General features: G+C 39.6%; 1 protein-coding gene across 8 annotated transcripts in view; it reads left to right on the top strand.

Annotated features, from left to right (window-relative positions):
- Positions 1-27,209, top strand: part of KALRN (kalirin RhoGEF kinase) — a 528,424-nt gene that overhangs the window by 242,092 nt on the left and 259,123 nt on the right. For all 8 annotated transcript variants that reach the window (XR_008748289.1, XR_008748288.1, XM_055811375.1 and 5 more), the window contains exons 7-9: positions 2,085-2,276; positions 8,912-9,043; positions 15,125-15,355. Coding sequence is in view for 6 of the 8 variants with exons in the window: in XM_055811375.1 (XP_055667350.1) it covers positions 2,085-2,276; positions 8,912-9,043; positions 15,125-15,355 (555 nt within the window). In the remaining 2 variants the exon portion in view is untranslated. The remainder of the gene's footprint in view (positions 1-2,084; positions 2,277-8,911; positions 9,044-15,124; positions 15,356-27,209) is intronic.

Raw genomic sequence — 27,209 nt, forward strand, 5'->3', positions numbered from 1 at the left:
TCCCTAACTTAAAAAACAGACTTTAAGAACATCTGCTGTATATCAATTAATCTCACATTTACCTTACTACTAGTTAATACATTAGTATATGTAGCTATAGGGAGCCAAGGAACTGACAGTTCTTTTCCTCCATACTCGTTGCATTGCAATGGCTGAGATAATTCCGAAGGGGGGAGATAAATAAATAAAAGCAAGATTAAAATGACTACTTTTTACATGAAATCAAAACTTCTTCCCCACATTTTCTTTTCCTTCAAAACCAGCAAAGTTCCATGTCTTCGTTTGGTGGACTTATCCAAGCTTTAACAACTGTAGTGATGCTACACTGCTTTCCACCAGAACAGCTGACCTGAAATGTTGCAGAATGATCTTGGCTGAGGCTCAGTCATGAAGATGTTCTGGAAGAAAGGCTTAAATATTCAGCCTAAATTCCAGTTTCCAACCTAGAGGGACACCAAGAAGTGTTTGCCTGTGGCTGGTGCCAAAAATTCTAAGTCATGATATCTTTTTTAGTAACTTTAAACTCCAGAACAATTAGAATTAGTTTCTCTAATTGTACTGAAAAAAGCATTTTTATTTCTATAAAATTAATCTGACACTTTTAAGCCAAATCCAATTTTTAAGAAAAGGCTGTATAATAAGGGGGAAAAACAAAACTGAAGGATGGGTATTGCTTTACTTCTGTGTTATTTATGTAACAGCTCTCAGTCATGGTGCTACCAGGGAGAGCATAGTGGCTGTAAGGATTGTGGTCCCATCTTTCCTTCCTTTAGCATACCTGCAGGTATGATAAGTGTACTTTGTAGTTATCCCACACACTTTGCAGACATACTTTGCCCTGCTTCACAACCTTGTTTGGACCTGTGCCTGCTCTGGCAGTGCTCTGTTGTGTTTCGTGTTTGGATTGGCAGATACCTTTCAACATTTTGCTCCCACTCACTATGGTGAGGTCCTGCTCCAACAAACACTTCCACCTCTGATTTATTTGCCCGTGAGCAATACTGTTAAAATCATCAGGGCTGTGGTTGTCCTTGTGCATAAGGGTTTTAAAGACTCTACTCTGAGAAATTCCTTCTGAAATACTTTAGTGAGACAAGAAAGCGGTGCGTCAACATTAGCAAAACATCTCAAATTTTGGGATGCTCCCTTCCTCTGGTGAAGAGGAAAGAGAAAGGAGAAGTGTTTACATCAAATGACATCCCAGAAATCTGCAAGATAGCTGTCATTTGTCTTTTGATGGTGTGTCTTTGTAAGACATTGTCATGATGGCTAGCTGTTTTCAGGTTTACATTCCTATGCAGAACAAGGGTATTTTAATGGAATTACATTGCTATTCACAGTCAGTTTGAGGGAAAAATAACTATCCTTCCACTGCTTCAAGGCTGAATAAAAACTATCATGAAAAATTCTTATGAAAGAACAGAAAATATTACCCTTTTAGTAGGCTTTTTAAATCATTCTAAATTCAGTATATAGTTAAATTGTATCTCTGCTGGAGAACAGCTTAAAATAACCTACAGAAAAGATAACATTTTAACTGAAGAATATAATTTAATAGACATTTCTATAGAAACTCTTATATTTCTATGGAATATCCTTATGAGCTTTTAAATTCTGTAAGACTTTTCCATTTGTTGACACAGTGTGTATGTAAAGGATTGTTCGAGAGTTCTCAGAGGATAGAAAGCAAACATTTCACTTATGAATATGTGGATATAGCATCCAGAAATATGAAGTAATGAAATAGAAATATCAAGAATAAGATAGAAGCAATGAGTAGACCCTAACAGGTGAGTAAATAGCAAAAGTATGGTAAATTAGCTTTACATAAATAAATTAAAGGGGAGAGGGGGAACTAACGGTGTTAGACAATGGCATAGATGTGCAAAAAGATTCCTGAGGGATGTATCTTTAGAGCGGTAGGTAGTATGCCTGCTATTCATGCACATTTAAGTGGGTGGTTGGTTGTTCTCACTGAACTGCTTGGCTTTACTCCAACTGATGGTGGTTGGAATGTGTACTGGAGGCAGAGGGTGGTCACGATTCTTCCTTCTCTTTATTTATGTGTGCTTTTTAATTTTCAGAATGCCTACGTCAACATCAATCGGATCATGTCTGTTGCGTCAAGGCTTTCCGAGGCAGGCCATTATGCTTCTCAGCAAATTAAACAAATATCTAGCCAGCTGGATCAAGAGTGGAAGAGTTTTGCTGCAGCTCTGGATGAGCGCAGCACCATCTTAGCCATGTCTGCTGTCTTTCACCAGAAAGCTGAACAGGTGAGCTGCTTTTGCGAGTGGCAAAGTGATTCACTGCTACTTTGATAATGATGCTGCTGCAGTTATTACCTGATGGCTTTTGGCTTACATGCAATGAGGTTAAAAGCCCTGTTCCTAGTTGATCAGTGTCTCGGAAGCAAATAGTAATGTTTCCCCCAAAAGATGGCACATCTTCCCTGAGTAGGCAAGAAAATATTTTTTATGCCCTAGTGATGAAAAAGAATCTGATCATAACTGAAATGCACTGGTGCAGTAACATGCTGCTTCATTTCTATTGCCTAATCAGTGGTGTGAATAAAATCAGATTATGGTCAGGAAAACAGTACGTATCTGCACTAATGTATATGTGATGTGTGCCTTGCGCACGGGAATATTGACACATATGACATAGACCCATACCAGCAGACAATTTCTAGGAGCCAAAGGACATTGCAGTGCTCTCTATAGCCCCAAACTTTTTTAGACCTCACTAAGCAGAGATCTCAGAGACAGCTAGGAATATCCAAGAAAATATTCCATGTCTCTGAACTCTGGTTTGTGTCTTTAACAACTACTGGAATTGTTCCATAATTTTCATAGCCACAAAAGGTTGGAAATATGTCTGTGAATAAACCTTCTACTTTTTTTACACCTAAACCAAGTCCACCTAATGATGTACGTCAATGATCGTACGTCAATTACATTAATTTCCCAGTGACAAACACTGCTTTGGGGCTCTCTTCAGTATTGTTGTGTGCTTGTTTTTCAAAATATTTAATATCAGAGCTAGTAAGTGGGTATGCTTAATGTTTATAGAATGACCCGTACTACAAGTGTCTGAAGAAGAAGTTATGACTGATAAGCCAGAAACTATACCTCATAAGACAGAATATATGTTTGGCTCAAGAGTAAAGATTTTTTTATTATTATTGTTTGTTTCTGACTGTAGAATTATAATGGATTTTTTTGTATTTTGTGTTTCCTATTGACAACAGGCCATACTATAGAGCAATTACTCACCCTACTGGGCACTTACTCATGTAAGCACACTCAGTGGCTCTGATGGGATGGATACACTAAGATGCCCGGTACAAGAATTTCCATCTCCATACAATGGGCACTGTAGTGTTTAGGTGTAGTCTTTATGGTAGTAATTGTCAGGTAGTAATTCTCTTTATGTTCATAAAGAGAAATTGAAAAAGAATCTATATCTAGTCTGTAGTCACAAAGAGAATGTTTTAAGGTTTATTAACGAATTAGTTCTGTCTTGTTTATGTTGGTTTGTTAGGTGTTTGGATTTGGTTGTTTTTATTATTATTTTAATGAGCAATCCTCTATTTTTCTGAAGTGTCAGTCTTGTTTGCAATTTATGAGGAGTTGCTGAGGTATTGTATATCATGAAAGGCAATAACACAGAAAGCTGTCTTGTGAAGCTAGAGGTGAATATTTTTTTTGTCTTCCTGCCTTTTGAATGCTGTCAAAGTGCCTCAGCCTTAACTTGAAAAATGGCTATACTAATGGCACTTTCAGCTTTGGGTCTTTTTTTTCTTTACAATTGTATGGGTGGATCTAAAAAATCCAGTCCTGCCCTGGCATCTTTTCATAAGGAACTGAAGTTTGTGCTCTCTGACAGAAGTCAGTCTCTCGTTATTAACAGGCAGGAGACTTTGCTAATTGTGAATAGTATTTGCTCCTCACATGCAATAAGAGACAGTTCAGTGGAAGATAAGTGCTGATATGAAACCTCTAAACTCAAACTGCTGCAAAAAGAGAGATGTGAGAGTCAGTGTGTCCATTAGCCAGGACTAAAATTTCATTCTTGCTTTAGTAACTCTGGTAAGATAAACTAATGACTTGAAGGCTAATACCCTAGTCATTTGACCTCTGTATGGTATAAAGAATTAGGTGTTGGGGGATCTGGCCCTTAACTCAGTCTGTTGTCTATGAAACATTTGTGACTCTTTATTATTTGGCATCGCCTAGGTGGTGTTTGTTGGGTTTTTTAACTCAAATTTGGGTTCATTATTTTACGATAAATAAGGCTTATATCTCTGAAGCAGAGATGTAGCTAAACCCACTATATCTTCTGTCGCAGATCAAATCTTTTTTCACTCTCTTTGTTCTGTCAGTAAAGGTAATGTTGTTGCAGATCCTACGGTTTCTGCCACAGTGTACCTCTGCTTCCCTTATACCAATCTGATATGCAGATTGTCTTTCCTTCTCCAGTGTGATAAGCTGCTACAGTTCATTCCTTCCTATTGATTGAAGTTCTCTCTAATGCCAACAGGAAGCAAGTCTATTAGGACTATAATCTTTCAGCTTTTGGCACACCCCAGCCTGCAAGGAAGTTGTTGGCTTGGGACAGAGATTTATGAAAAGCTCTACAATCTCTCTAACATGCAAGCTGAGCAGGAAGCAACTTGTTTTTCAAGGTCTCTTCCTAAAGACCCCACACAGAAAACTGCACAGAATACAGTTTATCTGGCTTGGAAGGATGAAAGGCTGAGTCAACCCTGCTGAGAACTGAACCTCACATCTGTCCTCACGTGTCTCAGAATAACATTGCTTTTCTGGCTGTTATTGCAGATACATGTGGAATGTTGAATGGGACTTGAATGAGTTCCTGGATCAAAGCTGCTTTTTTTTTTTATATTTGTTTGTTTTTCTTCTTGATTTTTGTGTGTGTATGTGCATGCTTGTGTCTTCCTTAAATTTTTTTAACACAATTTGTACAAACTAAACTATCATCAAGAAAAGGAAAAAAAGGAAGGAAGGAAAGAAAGAAAAAGACAAATCTTGCCAACTGAGCCTTCATCCAGACTTTTGTCAGCATGTATGTTTGATCAAAAGCCAGTAAACTAAACTCCAAACAACCAATATGTCCAGGTCAAGGTGCAACTCAGGATATTCAGTGGAGGTATTTCCCAAATGTACCTTAATTCTACCTGCTACAAATCTCTCAGCTAGTTTCCCCCCTACCCTCTGCCCCATGCTAACATGGAAATACTCTAGTGCAAAAGAGATTCTGTTTCTGCATCTTTAGGAATTTCTGAGGCTATTTAAAGTTGCAGGAGAACATAGGAGAACATGCCTTATCTCACTGTCATTTCAGGAGAACCATCCTAATTTACTCCAGATGAGATTTCAGCCCAGTAACTGCCAGATGGGGGAATCAGACATACCAGGTGTCCTCCCTTTCTTGGACGTGATCTCTGAAAATGTGCTAAAGTGTTCATAAGCAGCTCACCCTACAGATCCTGCCAGAATGAACAAATTAATGTCTTCGATCAGCCAAGACATCTCAACTAATTAATTCTGGGTCAGAGTCTACCCTCAGAAGTGCACAAGCAGAATCACTATTTAAGGTAGTAGGTGTTAGGTGCACATGTTAGACATTTATGCTGATTCTCTGAAAACTGACCCCTGACCATTTGTTTCATATTACCTTACTCCCCAACCAGGAAGACTACTGTTCTTATCTCTGCCTGATCTCCCTAAGCACATCCTGAACTCCCCTATTTGAGGAAAATAAATGAAAAAGAGAGGAAGTGGAAAAAGGGAGGAAGATTTTGAGGAAAGGGAAATCCAGTTGATATCTATAAGATGCAGGGGTAAGACCCAGGTAACATCTGCATTGATAGGAACATTCCAGAAATAACAACAGGAAATATACAATTAGACTCTACAAAAAATCAGGGCACTAAGAGATATCATTGGTCACTGAGGAAACTGATTTCATGGTTGTCTTTCCACCTTTTCACACAGCAATTCTAGAGTGTGAAAGTACACTAGAGTTTGATTTTAATTTTTCTGGGGCCTAGGAGAATCATCTTGGTTTTCCTGCAGGTTCCACACAGAGGCCTAGCAAGCAATAAGCAAGACTGTGCAAAAAATGTGGAGAAATATGAACTACAAAATGTCTGAGCTGTGTTTTGGAGCAACCATGTGATACAACAGAGCAGTCTGTGGGGAAAGCCAGTGGAAGTCATCTGAGGATCCATTATTACCTGACCTAATACAGAATTTGCAACTTAGGTGAATAAGTTGTGAGTCAGGAGTAGGTATATATCATTACTTCAAAGTTACTTTTGGATAGAATCAGAGGCACAAAGGTACCTTAGGGACCTTTTTATTTTTTAGGAGAAATTTTTCTCAGTCCTTTCTGAAATCTTGAAAAACATGGACAATTATTGGAGCCTTTCATTTCAAATCATATTTAAGCAGCTTTTATGTTCCCTATAGTAGCTATTCTAGTCTGTGGGCTAACTAGAAAGTTAAGCAATTAATTTAAATGGTATTGAGTATCCAATGTACAGTAACAGCTCCTGTTCCAACCTAACAGTTAGCAATTTACAATTTTAAATGGATCAAACTCGGTCAAATAGTGATTTTGTGATACGAGTGTGTTTCTAGCATGAAGTGTTTACATGTAATAATTTTTTTGTATGCCACAGTCTGACAAATAATAAAAATTAACATAGCTTCTTTTTTTGAAAATACCCAAATCAATAGTCTCTTGGTATGAACTAACGCTTTGCAAAAATCCTGTAAAAACATTTGCTCTCCCCCCGTGAATCTACGCACACAGCGCAGACCACTATGCACTGTTTCATGGTATCAGAATAGAACACTGACAGGCTGCATTTCGTATAACATTTTAAAACTGATGATGTCAACTGCTCCTGCTAGTGGCAGAAATGAAGTTACTGATGTAATGGATGTGGCATTGTCTTGATGCAACAGATATACAAAAGAAAGATAGATGTGAGAGAACAAGGTGGAAATGTGGTTATGTGCGTAGGATCTTCTTGAGACTTCTCCCACCTACTGTGCAAATCACCGTCTGGGGATGTGGCAATCTATGACTAACATGACTATAAAAGCTTGTACTAAAATTGGTGGAATTCAGCATTGTTGATAAGAGCCATAATAGTGTCATTCCAGCAGCAGGAGCACTGGTCTATAAGGTGTAAAGGTCTTTTGTTTACTGTGCAAACCAAAAGGTTCATGTAACAGCCCCAAAAGGCATTGATCTTGGCTCTCTGTGCTCTTAAAACTGCTTAGGAAATTGTGAGGTCCACTACCTTGGCACAAAATACGATGACTTCAGCTTTATGCAGGGGTGTTTGGGGATTTCATCTAAAGAGATTCAACAGATCAGGAGTCATACCAACACAAGAGAACCTGCCATCCTTGTCTTCAGTCTTCTAGAAAGCAGTTTTCACTGGTAGATTTGTACTTTGTAGACATGAACGTTTAGGAATTCATCTTTGTACGCCGAAGTGTTTACAATGCAAACACTTTATAGCCTTGATTACACAGCAGCATAGGGAATAGCTTTACACTGCTAATAAAAAGGGATGCTGATACAGAGTCGCAGTTGAATTGAAATTCTTTGCTTTGAGTCTCGCAGCCTGTCATGCTGTGTGTGCTTTACTAACAAGCCACACGTGAACACTTCAGGAGTGGATAAAGCTGTGATCCCTGCAGTGGTTTTGTGACATTCACCCTACAGGGCACTGCATCTATTGTATAATTAGCTGTTCTTTTTTATAAATAGCCCCAAAGTATGGCAGACTGGTTTAACAAAAAGATGGAGAAAGAGGAAATACTAATGAAGAGTAACGAAGTGACATTAAGTAGTTAGTATGGACAAAATATGAACATTTGAGCTGTGTCATTGAAATAAGCCCTGCTTAAAAGAAAAAAAGGATGGGAACCTTAAAGACTAAATTCCCCTTTTCTTTTACAGAACAGGCAGGACCTGGGAGAGCTTTCCTAATTTGTTCTGTCGAAGTGTATCAGCACTGCTCTGGAGGCCTATAAGTGGAAAATATTTTTTTCCATTCTTCTGTTCCCCAAAGCCATTCAGTTTCTGGCTCTCTGTTAAGGCTTCCAACCAAGGTGCTAAACCATCTCAATTGCAATAGTAATGATTTTTTGCTCCCTTTTTGTGGATATCTGCCCACCAGGAACTGGAATGAGACCAGCAGCTCATTTTGCATTGGCTGCTTAGCAGCCCTTGGATGGTAATGGTATCTGATCACTGCTGACCTGGGCCAGAATCAAATGTGTGACCCAGGGGTTTAAAGCCTTGGTATCCTATTAGCAATCCCACTGAGCTGGCCCTGGGTTAGGAACTGCTTGAATGCAAACTGGCTGCCTTTGAAATGAATGTCAGCATTGATTTTAATGAGAGTTTTCTATTGCTCAAATTAGTAGTCTAAGGACAGGTAAGTGACTGAGGGAAGATTGATAGCTGAGACAATGCCAAATACAGCTGGAGCTGTAACTGTGCCCTTTCGTGCTTCACACTGATGTTTTTTTCTAAACATGCTGCAGTCTTGCTTTTGGAATGTAATATTGTAGCTTCCCTACATGGTATGCAAAGACTCATTTTATTTTTCTGAGCTTGGTTAAAGAAGCATTTGTTTTTAATCTGGAAGAAACAGAAAACATTCCTTTAGATCTAGTTGCTCTTCAAGTACTGAGGAGGTGACAGGAATGTGCTGTCCAGGGTGCCCAAAAGGACTCCATTATAACTGGTACATTTTCCTCAGACTGTGCTGCAGTCATATGTGGCACTCTACAAAGTTTTCTAATGTTGATGAAATGTTCTGTGTCACTGTTGCTCATTGCTCCTGGAATTGTTTCAGTTCCTTTCAGGTGTGGATGCGTGGTGCAAAATGTGCAGTGAAGGAGGCCTTCCCTCAGAAATGCAAGACCTGGAACTGGCCATCCATCACCATCAGACCCTGTATGAACAAGTAACACAGGCCTACACAGAGGTATGTGCTTCCCAGAGAAGAATGTGAGTATCTGTTAAGTGATAACAGATATTTGGCTGCATTTTGAGGATAACTTTTCTTAATTAGATAGGTTCTGCTTTCCATTTCTGCAACTTTTTCAAAGGAGTCAGATGTAATCCCAGGCTATAGGAGGTGACTCCCAGCAATCTGCTTGCAAAGGGGCACAACAGAACAAATCCAAAGGACAAATGCCATACAGAAAGGATGTCTAGAACTAGTGTTGGCACCCCAAAGAAGTGCCACTTCACTTTGTTTGCTGAACAGGTAACCTCTTTAAAACACCAGTAGCTTTACTCCATTTGCTTTCCTTCTGTGAATGAGTCCTGGCTCTAGCACAGGTGTGCTAATGGGAACAGAGGATACCAAGGGCGCCTTCCTTCAATATACAAAGTTACGGATATGTCAGGTCTTTATTACAATGAATGGTGCGAAAGAGTGTGCTTTAAATAGAATCACAGAATCTAGAATCATTTAGGCTGGAAAAGAGCCTTAAGATCATTGAGTCCAACCGTTAACCTAGCAGTACCACGCCCACCACTCCACCACTAAAACATGTCCTTAAGTACCGCGTCAGATATATTTGTATATACTGTTGTCAAATACCTCAGACCTAAGTAGGATATGTGTTTTTTTCCTTTAAAAGGGGATGTCGAGGATGCTAAGACTAAAACATGTTCTCTGGAAAGTAAAATTCTTCAGTTGCTTTTTCTCCCATCCAGGCTGCAGCATGAAATAAAAGCTACTGACAAACAGCCAACATTCAGTGTATCTGACCGTGTAGGCTAGGGTCTGTTTAGTCCATTTTATTTTGCAAAAGGGCTGCAGGACCTCCCTGGCATCTGGGAAGACTCCTTTTAGGAATGAGGCTAGTCTAAATGTTCACCCCAGGCGTGGGTCAACCTACAAACTACCCTGGAACTGGGAAGCCATCCATATACGTTATCTGTTCTGTTTTGTTATTTACGTCTCCAGGACACAAGTTGTTGGAAAGTAATCCAAAGATCACCTGAATGCTTGATTTTAGTTGTATTTTTCATTTCCCTGTATTTTGCTGTGCTTGACTGTCTCTCCGAGTATCAAGAGATGTTGCTCCGTGCAGGGTTTTCCAAGCTGGACCACAGGACTGTGGTAGTGCTTACTAGAGTTAGTAAGTTACCAAGTGAAGACCACAGAACAGAACAACTCTCCTCCATGTTCAGCCGTTGCTCTGGTCACCATGTTCTTGAAATTACCTACATTATAAAATAAAAGATAAAAGGATTTGGTAATCTAGGGTTGGTGGTAGGCACTCATGCATACACTGTTGAAGTTGTGCAGATACCTTGATGATGAATGTAAAGAATGTTAGATAGAAATCTGTTATGTTCCAAACACCTGCAAAAATATGGGAGTTAGTCAATTAGAATGAGCAAGTCTGCGTTGCATTCACAAAGCGCAATTCCTTATTCAATATCCAGGCTTCTCAGGAACAGCCAGTTGTGTGAGCAAACAGAACAGTCCTGTTGACCTCTAGCTGCAGCTGTGAATGTTTTATGTGTCTAGTCAGGTGAAACTAAGTTTTTAGATTGCATTTAAAAATTATTTCTAAAAATTAAGTCAAACTGGTATTGAATAAAAATAATGATAAATAAAAAATGGCATTTTGTTTATCAGTCCCAATCTTAGTTTTTGTGAAATTAAAATCCATTTAAAACTCATAACTAAAAGCAACGTTTAACATCCATATTGCTTTTGCTCATGCTTCTTCACAAAGCTGTACCTGACACAAACACAGGTGTTTAAAACATGTCTATGTTATTTTACTAATAGGTACATTTTTATACAGTACATAGAATTATCAGAAAGGTTACAGTCTGTTATTCCAGAAATGTTCATCTCTTTTCCCATAGCCACATGGTGAGCTGAAAAGCCTTAGGAGTCCTGTCTCCTAGCCACATGCATATTTCTCCAATCTAGATAATGCTCCTTGCCCATAGAAAATGTTTCTTCCCTCCAAGCTCTCTATGGCAGAATGAAAATTGTACCTTTTTCTTTCCTTTCTTTTCCTGCAGAGTCACTGAAAATCTCTTTCTATTTCTATAATTCTAAGAGATTTGGAATAGAATGAACATTCCTTGGAATATCCATTTTATGTAGATATTTAAGAGGATATTAATTAACATTTAATAGGATACACGGGCCTATTATGTTTTGTTAAGGAGTATAACAAAGCAGTTTAGATTCACTGCAGGAACCTAAGAAAAGAAGCCCAAAGAATCTTAGGGAGACTCTTTTTTTCCTATCTTGCCATGGTTGTAGCCATAATTCTTTGCCTTCTGTCCTTTACTGCACTTGAGTGAAGTTCAGAAATAACAGAGGCAGAGATCATGGGCCTGATATGCAGCCCACAGCTAAGCAGTCCTCTCCTGTGATAAGCCAAGCTGCTGGCAGAGCAGGTTTTCTGTCTTCTGAGAATCAAGTGGTGCTCTTGCTTTTACTTTGGGTAGAGCGGTGCTGGAGAGAGAAGATACGCTTGAGATGTATGCCTTTGGCAGATTCCCCTCTTGCAAAAAGAATTCCTCTAGATATCTGTAGCCAGGGTGGGTGGGTTTATGTTGCTTCATCAGTGTTTCTAGTGGATGAGCAGCAGGAGACAAACTTGGGACAGCCCTACTGAGGACTGTACTGATTGGTAAGATAAGGAGGGAGAGGGATAGAGAGAGAAAGGTTTTCTCCAGTCAGTCTTGAGCCTGCTTGGTGGTAGGACTGTCTGATGCTAGAGACATGAAATATTTGCTCTAAAGACTAAATTTTTTCCTACTGCAAATTGTAGCTGTTTCACAGATGTCACCATTAGTCTGGTCACTTGCAAGGCTCTGGAGGTCTTTCTGGCACACTATTTAGGATATCAACAGATTTTAACTTATTCCCTAGCTATATATACAGCATCCATGGAGATTATTCCACTAGTGCAACAAAAACTTATTTTTTGGTTCACCAAAGTTCACATAACTTCTTACAGAAGCATTTCCATACTGCCCATCCTGGTCCTTCTACCACAAAACCAAAATGCAGAAATGTCACCATATGACAGGAGTGTATATGTGTGTTGTGTCAGATGGTGAGTTAAACCTTCCCAGAGAGTCTAGCAGCAATTCTTTACTTTTCAAAATAAGTGAGAAATGGTCAAATTTGCTTTGACAAATGCAGCACTGACACTTACGCTGCAAGTCATGCTGGGCACAGGTCCATTCAGTTTAAGACTTTTGCAATACTTCTTAAATACACATTGTGAGTGAGACGTAAGAGAAGGGATGCAACTAAGATGGGTTGTTGATGCTTGTCTCCTTGCACAGTCCTTGAAAATTTCAAAAAATTCACAATTCACGTGGAAAGAGATTGGGAGATTTATTTTTGCAATTATAAGGAGAACATGGAAATGGCTGAAAGAGCACAGTAGGTAGCTTCTCCATTTGTGAAGCGCTTCCTTTCTGAAATCTGTTCATTGGTGAACTCTGACAGCACAAACCTTCTGTGCTCGTTGATTGGGAATGCAGTAATATTCACAACAATAATACTTTCAGAAAAGAAACTTTTTAAGTCATAGAACAGGAACAAATTATCATGCAATAGATAAAAGCCTAAATCCTATAGAAGAAAAATGAGTAAGAGGGGGTGCAGAGGTATACTCACTCTTTCCCTTACACAAATCTGGGAGAACATTGCCCTGTCTCAGCTTCGAATGAAGCAGGGTCACATAAGCTGTTGCCTTTGAAACAGCCTTTTTGTTCTGCATTGCTTCTACCACTGAGACTTTTTATTGTAAAGACCTTGTTGGCTGTATTCACCCACTAGTCAGCTCTGGAAGAGCACTTTTTTGTAAGATGACTGAATTTAGTCCAGTGTTTTGATCAGTCGTAATTAGTATACAGAATATTTCACCCAAGGATCTGACCCCTCAAAATGGAAGAATTGCAAAATTATACCTCTGGGAGGCAAAGAAATGACCTGTGGGGCTTGCCCTTGGGAGATGGTATAGGTATCAATAGGTCTGTATTACAGCACAAAGTCTCCAGGAAAGTTGTCCTGAGTAAAGCATGTCAACTAATTGTTTGTGCAATCACATATCTCTTACTGGTAGACTTTTGAACCTTTATTGTTATTTCTGACTTCGCTGTGATTTTTATCAGTGTAAATCAGCAGGGACTGTACCAAAAGAATTGTAACACCACCCAGGGACAGATTCAGACTGACTGTAAGCCCACAGGCCAGTAACAGGCACATAGTGAATTCACACACTGAAGTTAGCCAGTGCAAAGAGTTTCTGGTACAATAAGCTGCTCCCAAGTGTGTGCATAGCCTTGGTTTCTTGTTCCCTGTGATTTAATTGTTGCTGATTATCTTCCCACAGATAAAACAGGAGGTAGTATGTCTTGTCTCCTTCCCTGTCTAGAAACTGTTTCTTTCTGCCTAGTTGCTACTGCCACCTCCATAATGTTGCCAAGGTAACACTTGTGCCTCAGTGTTTCCTCCTAAAATCCTCCTTCATACTGCCACTATCCACTGCTGTTGGCGAGTACAATTGTTCCCTCTGTGATCTCAGAAGGCTCCAGCATGTGCAAATTGTTCCAGCTGGTCTTCAGAAGCAACGGAATTTGAGTATGGAAAGCCACTCCCTATGGACTCTCCAGTTATTTCATGATGTAATTCCAAATTGCCCATAATATTTAAAAAAATCTCCAGGGATCTGCCTAAACCCAACTAACAGTCATAAATATGATGAGATTTTTTCTCCCACTTTTGCCAGTATAAGTCTCAAAGGCTGTCTTGATTTCTCTGAAAATGCACCAGATATATGCTGCTACAGCAGACTGGGACGTAGCATGGCTTGCCAAAAGGCACAGGTTTGGGTATTAAAGGATATTTGCTACATATGAATAAGCAACTTATAATAAAGAAATAAATGAAACTTGGAAATCTATGAAACATGTTTTACTTTGACTGATAATGTTCAAAATTGAAGATGGATGAAAAACATTTATCAAGCCGTTCTCTGGCAAGATTGGTGATTGTGATTGCACAGAACTAAAAACACTTTTCAGAAAATCTTGTCATCTCTACTGCAGTTTGTTTCAGAGGGAAAAGAGAAAAGTGGGCTGGGAAGAGGAGAGGGATTCTGATAGTGTCCTCATTTACCATTTCTGTTGAACAAAATATTTTAACTTTGCAATTTGCAACTGAAAAATATTTCAAAAAGTCATTATTAGAGAACCAGTGCATGCACACACTTTTTAATAACAGTTTAGGTTTTATGGTTCCATTTTTCATTTTGCCTCTGCAATATGAAAATGCTTCAAGAATGTTCTAGGGAAAAATCTGGCATTAAAAAATACGGCATTCTGGGGTTTTTTTTAATGCCCACATGCCTTTTCATCTGCAAATGTGTTTTAGTGTGCTCAAAAAAGTTTATACATGTGCAGAGGGCTTTGCATTTGCCAGCGAACTTTGTAGCCCATTGAAAATGGAGACTGTAGGTCCCTCTGAGCTGTTCCTGGGGAGGAAAAGAATCACTGTTGTAAACTAATTTATTTTTCCTTGCCACTGAATGAAATACAGAATCAGAATGTCACACTTCTCAATGTATATATGTACTTGGTAATCCTATGAAGAAAGGACGCTTCCTTATCATACGGAATATGAATGACTCTGCCATCTGTGGTTTTCTTAAAATGCCACCTCCTCACAAAAATAGGCCTGCTATTGCAAATGCCACCTGTCATCAACTAGTATATGTCAAGAATTTTCAGTGCCCAAGTGTCACAGTGTAATATAGTCTTGGGATCTCTGTCTCTATGTACACAGTTCCAGCAGTGCTCCTGCTGAGTGACACAGGCTCACAAGGAAGCAAAGGCAACTGCTGAATGTGTAAGTACAAGTCAGAAAGAGCTGTTAGGAGGTATTTCTTCCTTTTTTACTAAAATAAGGAAAACACAGGGGAAAAAGAATCAGCTAGCCTGTTCTCTGCCAGCTATTGGATGTTTAAGTATCAGTGCAGTGAAGGAGACCTATTTCTTCACTCAGGTGAGCCAGGATGGAAAAGCTTTGCTGGATGTCCTACAGCGTCCCTTGAGCCCTGGGAATTCTGAATCTCTCACTGCTACTGCAAACTACTCCAAGGCTGTTCACCAGGTGTTGGATGTGGTACATGAAGTCCTGCATCACCAGAGGCGCCTAGAGAGCATCTGGCAACACAGAAAGGTCCGGCTACATCAAAGGCTGCAGCTATGTGTTTTCCAGCAGGATGTTCAACAGGTAATATCATTACTAAAGGAGATAAAGAGTGGCCCTTACTTTTTAGATATAAAGATGGTTTGGTGACTCATCTAGACTATATTGCCATGACCAAGATTTCACACGTAGCTCTATCTATGCTAGAAATATGCTAATATCATAATGCATCTTCAAGTATCTCTTGGTTTCATGTTGGAAATCATCAATCAGTCCACTGATTACTGATGAGTCCATTCCCCACAAGAATGTGGCACTATTTTCAGTGGCTGATTTTTCACAAGTGAGCAGTTTAGCTGTAGATATATAGATCTACTGTTCTTGTGAAAGTGATGTTTAATAGGAAAAAAAATTTCAACTGTAAGAAACAATTGAACCGTTATGTATTTCACCTTCATATGTTAAAGCAATACAGATACAGACCTTTAGCCATGGTGTGAGATGACCTTTGCGTTATTACCACTTACAGAGTCCACGTACCTGTGTTATGAGTTAGCTGACTCAAAGGAATTGCACACCCCAATGTGCAGAGCCCACCTCACGAAAATATAGTTTATACAGTACAGGCTCACCTCTGAGAACTTAGCCTCCAGGTGAATAACTTTTCTCTCCCAGAGGAATTCATTTGAATACCAGCACAACAGCATAACTGACAGTAAGTATGAGTTGCCATGTTTGTAGCTGCCAAATATGCAAACACATCAACAGATGTTACAGGGCTCTGCTCGTTTAGGATGCTGTGGTTTGTTTAAGGGCCCCATTACAGCCTGAAGCAGATGTTGGTAGCAATATGGTACTTGCTTTAAATGAAGAGGCTGAATGCTCTAATCATGTTTATGGAGCATTCTAATGTCCCTGGGGTTCTTTATGCCATTGCCTTCCTCCAAGTGAAAAATGAGGTGGAGACAGAGCAACAAAGCTGTCACATGCAAAATAGACATGAACCAGCAAGGGCAGGAGATGGGCAGCTTTGATTCAACATGCAGATTTGTGGTCCTGTTAGTGCCGTAGTTGAAGTGCACCAGCACAGGCAGAACTGCAGTTGTACATATACTTTGCAAATACATATGACAATTTTTTTGGCAGTCTTGAAAAAATTGTCAGAATTACTACCTGCTCTTTTTCCTATAAAGCTACACAGATATTCATGTCATATACTGGATCTGAATGTAACAGATGCTTAATATAAGCAACTTCACTTTTGTTGTGTGTCAGTAAACATACTGCATGGTAATGAAATTCATAAGCTATATATTAAATAGCACATGTACTTGGAATTCAGTTAGAACACTCTCTGCAAACTATATAAAGTTAATATGATTTTTGAGTTAAAATCTCAAAAATCAAGGGTTGTAAATTCTGATGGTATTATGCTTCTTCCAATTGTGGTATATGTCAAATATGTCAATGAGAATTCATATTATCTTAGGTGTTCTTCGTCCTGTAGGGTGATTTACATTTTTGTTCAATTCTTCCAGCCCCAAACTTTCTCTCTTACATCTTCTGAAATCAGTGGAAGTGCTTATGAGGTTCATTCATGAAAACCATTCAGACTTTCACTTCCCACATATACAAGGCAACGAGGCTGTGTCACTGGTTTTCAAAAGGAACAGGTCTTTTGTACATACTGTGACTTTTGGTGAAAAGAAGCAAGCAGTAAGAGTCACTGGAGTACAATCACTTTAGAGAACATTACTCTGTGTGAGTTCTGTTTGTTGGCAGCACTCTTTCCAAATTTTTCTCTTAATGGGTAATTATTATCTGGGAAGCAACAACTTAATGACAGACATGTTTCTATCCCAGCATACACTTACTGGAGGCATCTCTTTGTCCTACTTAGAAAGTAGAGAGGAAGAGATGAATCATTCTCTTCAATAAACATCTGTACTATTCAAGATAAATGCTTTGTAACTCATAATTGAAATTATCAGCTAAACAGAAATATGAAGTGTAGATTCCATGAGGAGGTGGAAGATATCTGAGTATGTTGATGGGTTGGTTTTTTTTTTAAATAATCACCTCCTGTATATCTGTCATGCAATTCCTATTATGCTTATTTTGTTAAATGTCCATCAGTTGGCAGGTGAAGCTGTCTACCTGTATGTTGTCACTAATCATAAGTAACATTTACCTATAATAATTTGTTGCCTTGTCAAAATGTAGTAACCTTTAACTGAGTTCTTCATGGTTCAAGTCTAAAAAGAAAAGATGCAGGAGAACAACTCCTGACAGGAGAGCCCCAAGTTTACTAGACTTCACGGTCTTCTAGAAAAGTAATGATACAGTGTAGTTTCTCTAAGGAAGGTGTTCCTCTTCCCTTTCCACCCAGCTCAAAATTAAGCATCCTCTCACAGATGCAGTTTTCCCTATCAGGACATCCTGTGGCTCACCTTTTCCAGCTGTTGGACAGTGCAGTAAAAATTCTGGTGAAAGATGATCTCCATGTCAGAACTTACACTCCCTCACATGTTCATCTATACCTTTCTCTTCATGTCAGCTGTCTGTATCAATTTTGTCGTAAAAGCAGATGTGAATCAGGACAGGTTTTGTTGTGTTGCACGTTCTTAATACAGACTCCAGGATTATTTTGCATCCTCTCAGTCTGCCATTAATGGCATTAACAGCTTTTGGTAAAGACACATCTCCATGAAGAGCCTCTTATGAATCCTGAGAGATCAATAATTCCTGACCTAACTGCATTAGTTAATCTTGCCAGAGGGATCAAGTATTTAGGCACACAATATCAAGCTTTCATAGAGAGGTCTTTGCAAAACTGGTTAGCTGGATGAAGGCTTTATGCAGGCCAAGTGTCTGCCTTTTGGACGGGATTTAAGGGTAAGCTGTGTTAAAACAGGGCTTGTTCATCACATTCCTGGTGTATTCTGCACCATTTGCAAGGCTAGACTACATGCTGTATACATTACTGTCAGGTCAGGGCTGTGTTCTCAGATAGTTTCACACTGTCACAGAAATCCTTTTGATTCTAGCTGGGTTTCAGTTTGAACTTCACAAACCCTGAAAGCACTGAAAATAATGGATTTAAAGAAGTAAAGTAATTTTTATTCTGAGATAGAAAGTCAGACATCCTTATAGTTGTGTCATAACCAAAATAGAGGTTGTACTGTAGGAAAAAAAAAAATTAAACACTATGGCTTGCCAAGTTACAATATTAATGTAAGAAATGTTATGTTATAAAATATCATTAGAAGTAGTCACTACCTCAGACCATCAGACATTTTACAAGATTATTTGCTATTACATCTACGTATTAATACAATTACATCAATTTGCACATGTGAACCAAGGTAAATAATGGTGTGTTAAGGGCAATGAGTTACAAATATATAGCATTTTAAAGAAGGAAAGAAAATAATTGGCATGAAAATGCATTTGCAGCCTTCACAGGAAATGGAGTACCATTCACACAAAAGGGATGGCAGTTAAGACAATTTGTGAGCTGTTCTGAGGCTCTACACAGGCAGGAATTGACAAGGAACTCTTTTACCACCAAGAGTATTTAGGATCATTATAAAAAATGTTGGGTTGCAGAGCGTGTAAAATACTTCATTGCTTCAGGTTTTTTAGAAGTTCCCTATCATTTTAGATAGGGAAGAGCTGTGCTGTTTGATCCTTTTAGAACACAGCTGTGGGAGGAGGTGCTGAGATTCTGTCCTGCAAGGGAGGAAAAAAATCCCGTTGACATTCATACTAATATTCTGTAATTGCTGCAGATGCTTCAGCCCATTTTTGGTAGCTTTTCCTTTTTGCTCATCTCTGCTCTGGGTCTTCCCCTTCTGCAGACTGTTCTCCAGCAAATTAATACCATTTCCATTTCTGCTGAGATTTGAGGTTGTTCTCATGTTGTCTCCAGTTTCTACTGCTTTCCACTGTTACATCCTGATTTACCCTGTCTGACTCTGCGTGCATCTCTCCATTTTAATATGTTCCCTTTGCCCCTGTGAACAGCAACACTCTAAAACAGCAAGGGTAGCATAAGGACTGTACCATGAGCAGATGTTACCAAGCAGCCTTAGAAATAGCTGAAGTAAGTTTAAAGTGCTCATCTTAACCCCATTGCCTCCTCCATACCCTTTGTTTCATATGGGCAAGAATTTTGTCTGAATTCTGTCACTTCATAAACTCATTGAAGTGAAGCTGTAAAGCCTGAAGCATACCTATTAAAATAAAATGAAAACAGAGATCCATCAGATGCATTATTGAAGTGGTCTGTGCAAGCCTTGAACTTGGTATTTTAAAGCTCTTTTGTGGCAGAACAGTCAAACTGGTACTCTTATTCTTCAGGCTTCATTCCTTCTCATGGAAATTCTCAGTCTTTCCATCATTTCCATACATACATACCAATGCTTAGCCTGATACAGGCAGCCTTTCTTTCCACAGATCCACATGATTCTTTCAAGGTCACTGTTGGTGCTGCTTCCTTCTTGCTTCACTTTGGTTGTGATGGGTGCCTGTAATGGAAGACCTGGAAAATAGGTGGATGTAAAGGTTCTGTGTATGCTGGTGGAGTTCCTTGGCTATGTGCACAGCCTCGAGTTAGCTGTGGTGGCTCTGCATGACAAAATGGAACAGGTCCACCATGCCAGATGAAGACCAGTGGTAAACAGCAAGATGACACTAAGAAAGGCTTACCGGCAAGAGGGTAGGCACGTACTAAGGAAACTGGGACTGTTGCTAGACCAGCTGTAGTGGTGTCAAATCATCTTGTTATTGAAAAGGTCAAGCTATATCAGGTTTGGCTCACCTGGGTTTCTCTAAATTTGTGGATCTGCATTCTGTTGGCTTCATGCCCAGATACATCAATGGACATAGTTTGGTTTCCTTGTGTGGTTATCTGCCTCTGGTGATGGATAAAAAGGCTGTGCAGCTATACTGATATTACTACATTTACCAGCTGCCATTGTTGTGGGAGACTGCAAAGTATTGCAGAGGAAAGGCTGTCTCTCTTCATAACCAAGCACTTTAACTTGTAATGTGTCCAGCTTTTACTAGCCAAGAAAACAGATGAGGGCATCATTTGTATGGAAAAATGTCCCTCCAACATCTATCTGTCTCCATACTCTATCTGAGAATGCTGAACACTTCATGTGATGCATGTGATCTACATAGTCCATTTGCAGAAGAATGCTGGGATATTTGAGGCAGTTCCTGATTCATTTAGCACTCACACATGATTTTAGAGGATTAGGATACATCCCCCCCTGCATGATGCATACACTCAGTTGTTTTGATCACTTCAAGGCAATGAAAAGTTCTCCAACATTCTGTAATTTTCCAACTTGTTGTTGTTTCAAAGACAGAAGAAATCAGGCTATATATCTCCTTTTATGCTTTGTTTACAATAATACCTTCACTGGGTCTTGTAAAACAAGATTTATTTTTAAACATTTCCTAAGAAAAAAGAACATTAGAATCAATTCAAGCTTATATTTACTACCATATGACTTCAGCCAAAGCACCCTACAGAAATACATCACGTTCTGTATGCCATCTCAGCAGATTTAACCTGTAAATAGCTACCACTGATGTTAAAAAATTACAATTCAAAGCCTCCTAGAGAATTTTCACAGCCCCTTTGCTAAATTTATCAGGTAATGAGATGCACTTAATATTCATCACTTATACGTTTACATCTTCAAAGTATTCCTGCTGTACTTTCTCTCAGCTTAGAAGGTATATGGGACCTTACCAGCCACAAGGTTAAAGTGTTACTTGATAGTGAGTAAAGTTTCTAACTATGATTGTATTGTCCAAAAATATTGATGAAAAAGGAACTCAGGAGTCAATACTGGTAAGACTACTTGGCAACCTTCTCCCAATGGGATGTAACGAGAGAAAACAACCTTTTGTTATCCATGACTAAGAGATAAATACCTCTGTTTCCACTAACCCTGTCCTTCCAGCAATTGTTGAGGCCAGAGTGCCCACACCTGGTTTATTATCTGATATAAATTTCTTACCACACAGTTCTGATAGATCGCCACACAACTTTTACCTACATAAGGACTAAGTAAGATATGCGGGTGTTTCCAAACCCATGTTATATCTTTAACAGCCTCTTATTTAGTACTTGTCTACTTTATTATTTATGCAGTAAAGGGTGGTACATTTGTAGTAAAAGGATATTTTGTTTGTTTCCGTCTACTCTTTGTCACAGACCATGCAATAAAATATCTCAGCAATTGCTTCTTTAGAGCAATTTTCATTCCATTCCTTTTGTTTCTGCCAAAGGAACTGGCATGTTTTCAGGCAGTGTGAGTGCAAGTCTAGGCAATGAAGAAATCTGTGGTCTCACTTATCTTCTGAAGAGGACTAACAAGTAACCAACACTGACAGTGATTCGAAAGTGAAGTGGTCATATATTTGTGCTAATTAGTGCCCTGCAGATATTATGAAATGAATTAATAATGACATGACAATTTAAATAACACAAGGGTTACTGAGCGACTTAGTGGCTTATTTTGAACTGTTAAAAAAAGGACTGTCTTCCTTAATTTGAACCCACAGTGGCATGGGGTTACGCGGGAGTTTCAGATCATTTCTACTAGCTATATAGGTATTTCTAAGCTCTGGTGGCAGCAGAGGGAGTGGTAGAATTGGAGTGCTCTGCACAGCCAAACAACCCTTAGTACTCAATGATCAGACTGTGTTGGATTTGCTGCACAAGGCAGCCGTGCTAGGAAGGAGAATATCATCCACATATTTCTTCAGCTTCTGGTGATTTCATACAGATACTTCTCTGATTCCTTTAGTTTGCAAAGACATGGAGAGTTTGTGGACAGTGCACTCAGGGCTGTCCAACCCAGACAGGACAGTGTTCTTGGAAAAAGAACACAGCTGAAAGAAATGGCATGCATTTTTCCTCTTTACCAGTGCCTCTGGCATAGATATCTGCCCTTCAAAGGGCCACAGCAAAGCTTCCCAAGTGAGGAGTTCAAATACATGGCACTTTGATGTTTGGATCACAATGGATATTTGGAACACATGGATATTTGAGCATGTTCAGACAATGGCTGTTGGTATAGAGGCTAGGCTCTCTGGTTTTGTCCAGGTAGTCACATTTGCAACCTGTAACCATTGATCAGTGTGTGGTATAAGAACACCTCCGAGATGTCTCGGGCTATCAGCCTAAGAATTTAATTGCTTTAAATACTTCAAATTCATGTGAGAGAGAGAGAGAGAGCTCTGTTCTGACAATGCTCTTTAAATGTAGATCAGTATTATCTTGTATTTTTTGTGCCAAAACTCTTCACAAAGAACTATAGGTTTAAATTATTGCATTTTAATTTAATTATATTTGTTGTGGAAATTCCTTAAAGATTTCTGATTAATAGTACTCTATCTTCTTCTTAATTTGATTTAAAGTGTGACTTGAAATTATCTGGAAATAACTTGTCTTTCTTCCTCTATATAGTTATTAAGCTAAGCAGACAATTGTTCTTTGTGCTTTTTTTAAAGAGTCACTGATTAAAAAAAATAATAATGATTACTTTTTAATTTACACACAGAGCAGTAGTGCTAGGGATATCAAACTTCAGGGCCAGCTTCAGTTACCAACTGAAGTTTACTTAGCATTGATGTGCAAGCAGTGTGAGAACACTTTGATGAGCTCCACAGCTGTCTTGGGAAATAGGATCTGAAGAAATCTGATCCAGCCAGCTTGATCTCCGAACCTACTGAAGTGAAAAGAGGAACTGAAAAAAAATAAAAAAAAATCCTTTGTGCCCCCAAAAAAGTGTTTTTCTTGTTTAGAGCTCTGCCTGTCCTTCAAGACTTAGTCCTTTCAGATGGTCTGTTTTGCTATTTCCTGAACTGCAAATGTTTGGATTGTTACTGAGAGCTTAGGAACCTCTAAGGCGGCTTTCTGAAAACCCTCTGAAATCCTACTGACTCACTGAGGTTTTGGATCTACCTCATAGTGGATGAGGAGGACATAATCTGTAGTATGAAGAAATGGAGGTGGTCATATAAAGATGCAATTAGATCTCTGTAGGCAGATGCAAATATCCATGGTCTGGATTTATCCTGCCTGTCTTTAGGACAATAACTGAATCATCCAAATCAGGAGCCTAATGCAGTTTCCTTTTATAGTCAATGGAGAGACACTGACATCTTCAGAGAATGACTCGGTCTGTCTAAGATCTGAATTGCACCCTGCATACTTCCCTCTCTAACTGTTGGCTGTTGGGGAAATAATAATAAGGTATCCTCTTCAGACAAGACCTTTGGTTTATTATCCAATGTTGGGTGAGATGTATTAGGATGCATGAGCCCGATTCTGTGTGGTGCAGAGCACCTCTAAGCATTATGCCAGGCCACTCAGTGCATTTTGATCCAGAAAAACCGCAAACCGCAAGGAAGTCAGTCCTAAGCAAACTGCTAAAATCTGCTGTTACACTCTAAGCAGAATCATCATCCTTATGTATCGTATCCTCATTGTCTATTTGTATCCCAGGATTATTTGCATGTCAGCATCCCTGAAAATACGATGTGTAGTTTATTGTTTCTGAAAGGCATCATTGGCTCTCATTGTCATGACAAAGGAGGAGAAAGAATCAGGCTTGTCTGTTACTGATTAGCCCTACAAAAATAGTGGTGAAGGAAGAGAAATAGAGTTTTTTTTCCAAAAATATGTATATTTTTTGAAAGCAATTGCTAGAATGAGTAATTGTTACCAAGGGCATGGAGAAAAATAAGGTTTTTGAATAAGCGTAGGCTGGAATGCCAGAAAGCTCTCCCCTGTTACTTTAAGAACTAACAATAACAGTAGTACTTCTTGCTTATTGTGGTTTCTTTCATCTCAGGATTATGGGTTTTCTAAAAGGTTGATGTTGAGTGACTTGCCAAAGGTCACTGAAACCTTCGTGACCAGAATTCTTCATGTCAGGATGTGTTTCACAAATCCCTGCTCTACACCCTCAAAGTCATTGCTACTTCAGTTTTACCCTTTATGAAAAGGTCTTACAGGATTTATTGGGACTATCTAAAAATTAAATAAGGGTCTGTTATGCTAAGAAATAAGTATGCTATTTTAGGCATTGGTTTAGGAGTCCAAAATAGTCATTCTTCTCTACTCAATTTGTTTCCCTTGATCTTTCCTTCCAATTATCTCCTCACGTGGCCTCCCAGCTTTTTCATGATCCTGCCTGTCACTCAGAATGATAGTCCTCTTTCATATTGCTTTTGACTGATGGCCCACAAAAGGTGTTTTCATTGAAGTGAGAACAAAACTAGCCAGACAACAAAGAAGGTAATGATAGCTAGTTCCCAAAGTATAACCATAACAATTGCGCTGTGTTTCCCTCCACGGAGCTGCTGCTCAGCCAGCTGGTTACTTCCCCCCTCTGGTAATGAACTGCATCTATGGTTTGAGATTATGGTGTCTTGCTTGGTAGCAGGGCCCAGTTTAGACTGAGCTGATCTGGCACCATGACCAGTTTCTGCTAGCTGCTCCTCTCCGTGCTAGTCATTCCCACTAGCTCTTGCTCCTCCTAGCAGCTCTACCTTACTCCGGGCCACAAACTACTTTTACTTGGTGTGTTCCATATAGCTGCGCTCTGCAGCAGCTATTTGCTCTGTTAGCATCTCCTGTTGGCTGTGCCTTGTTTTGGTAGCTGCCCTACCTAACCAACTCAACTGAAGGGTTCTGGTATTTCTGTCCTTAGAAGAGACATTGTGCACTATTTAGGGCTAAACACAGTGTTGTAGCTTACGGGAGACTTTTCAGCAACTTCTTTTGTTTCATATTCCTCATAGGGAACTCTCACACAAAGTTTCTTGCTTGTTTTTTAAAGTTGTAATCTTTGGATTGTAGTTCTGGAAGCTATTGCCTAGGCTGGAGTGACCCTTCAGGCACATTTAGACAGAGCTGGTTGGCTCAAACTCCTCTATACTGTTACAGCTATAAACTTTCTTTTATGTTACACTATAGTTCCCTTTCAGCAATAATGTCTTTTAAATGTGAAAGCATGCAAAAGAAAATATTCCAGGCCTGTCCATTGCTCTTTTACCTTTCTCCTCCCTTTGTTTTGATAGTCCTTTACTTGTTTCTTTCCTGCCTTTTGGACTTTTTTGAATGGGACGTGTTGAAGGATGGAGAAAATTACTTTTATTTTTGGCTTTAGTAACATACAAAACATTCTGACCTTGAGACAGTTCCCTTCCCAAATAAGGAGGAAAAGTTGGGGGGGGGGGAGGGGAACCACAAAATGAAACTTTTTTTTTTTTTAATTTCCCTCTCCCTCCAGAAAAAAGTAACTTTAAACAATCAAAATGTGTTTTGGAGTATTGTTTCTGCTTCCTTACCTTCTCAGGTTTTCAAAATGCATGAGGTGTCAGGAAACCAGAAGAGAAGGAATTTCAGGATGAGGATGCCATATTCTGGGAGTCACCAAGCTAGGAGAAAAACATAAGAAAGCAAGCAGGTTTTCACCAAAAACTTTCATTTTTTTCATTTAAAAGGTGCTATTAGGGGAAGCCCTCAAGCACTTCTACCCCTCCTCCTGCCCATGGTTCTCACTCCTGGAGTTCTAGGTGGCTCCTCTTCTCCCTTGAACGGCTCAAGGTTGTTTCTCGCTGAAAGGGCTTTTCATAAGTCTTGCCCTATTTGCACCTATTTGCAACCTATTCGAGTTTATGAGTGCAATACCAGTCTGCCAGAGGACTCAGGGCTCAACATCCATTTGTTTGCCTTCCCACAAATAGCTTCTCAGTCCCGTTATCTGTAGCCTCATTTGGTGAATCGGTAAGGTCATTGGCCTTTCACCCTTCAAAACCCTCACAGGATCCATTTCTGCTGTAACATGTAAAAGAAATCAGCCATACAGTTATGGGTGGATTACACAGTGATGCAAACATCCTGGGCTTTTTATTTCAGCTCTGCTGTGTCTTGCATGCTGAGTGCCTAGCCCAGCATGGGGTCTGTATGCTACATGCAAAGCTTCTCATGTACCACAGTAACTTAGCCCTTTCCCCACTTACTTGCAGTACTGAGCTGTGACTTCTCTGCCCGGGGATACCGTGTGTCAAGCGCAGCTGGTTTGCCTGAGCAGTGATTGACAGACAGGCAGTGCAAGCAGATGAGATGCTGAGGTGGCCCTATGGTGGGAGAAATGCTGTGGTGCAGGTTTGAATCCCTGGGGTGCACCCAGTGGCAGAGGAGCCCTGCTAAAATGTCCAACAGCCTTGCGCTGTATTCCTTTCTCCCTGCACACAGCCTGACACATAAGAGTATCTTAAACTGTGAGATGAAGTGGTTTATTTAAAAGACAAATAAGAGATCCCAGGAAAGTCCCTAATGGAGAATAGCCACTTCTGACATTCAGGGTACTTCTTTCATGCTTGTTCCTTTCATGCTTGTTCTACTTCTTCCCCACATGGTTTGCACTTTCATATTTAACCTCTAGCCTGACATCAGGTCAGAGCCCCGTGGCCAAAGGTTCTGTTTTCCTAGATGATGGCATGACGCTCAGCCCCAGAGGGCTGTGACCCTGGGAGGGGTGTTTAAGACTACTGCGGCGCTGTGCCATCCTGGTGAGTTTTTCTGTTACTGGGATAAGACTATGTACTGAGACCCATTTGTCCCAGTTGGGATTTGTTCTCTTGCTAAACTTGTCTTTGCTGTGTGCTGTGACTGTAAGCCTTGTTAAACCAAGATGATTAAATCATCTGCTCCCAACGGTAACCTTAAAGCAGCACTTTATTTAATATCCTGGTCAATCAGCAGTTTTCTCTGTGGTGAAGCAGACAACTCAAGCACAGTAGGGAGCGCCTAGATGGGGGCCTGGAGCATAGTGTTTGCATTAAAGACTACTCTGTTGTAAAGCTCATCTTTGGTTTATTAGTCCTTTCTAATTGTTAA

This window comes from Falco peregrinus, chromosome 8 (genome assembly GCF_023634155.1).
Source record: "Falco peregrinus isolate bFalPer1 chromosome 8, bFalPer1.pri, whole genome shotgun sequence".
Taxonomy (NCBI): Eukaryota; Metazoa; Chordata; class Aves; order Falconiformes; family Falconidae; genus Falco; species Falco peregrinus.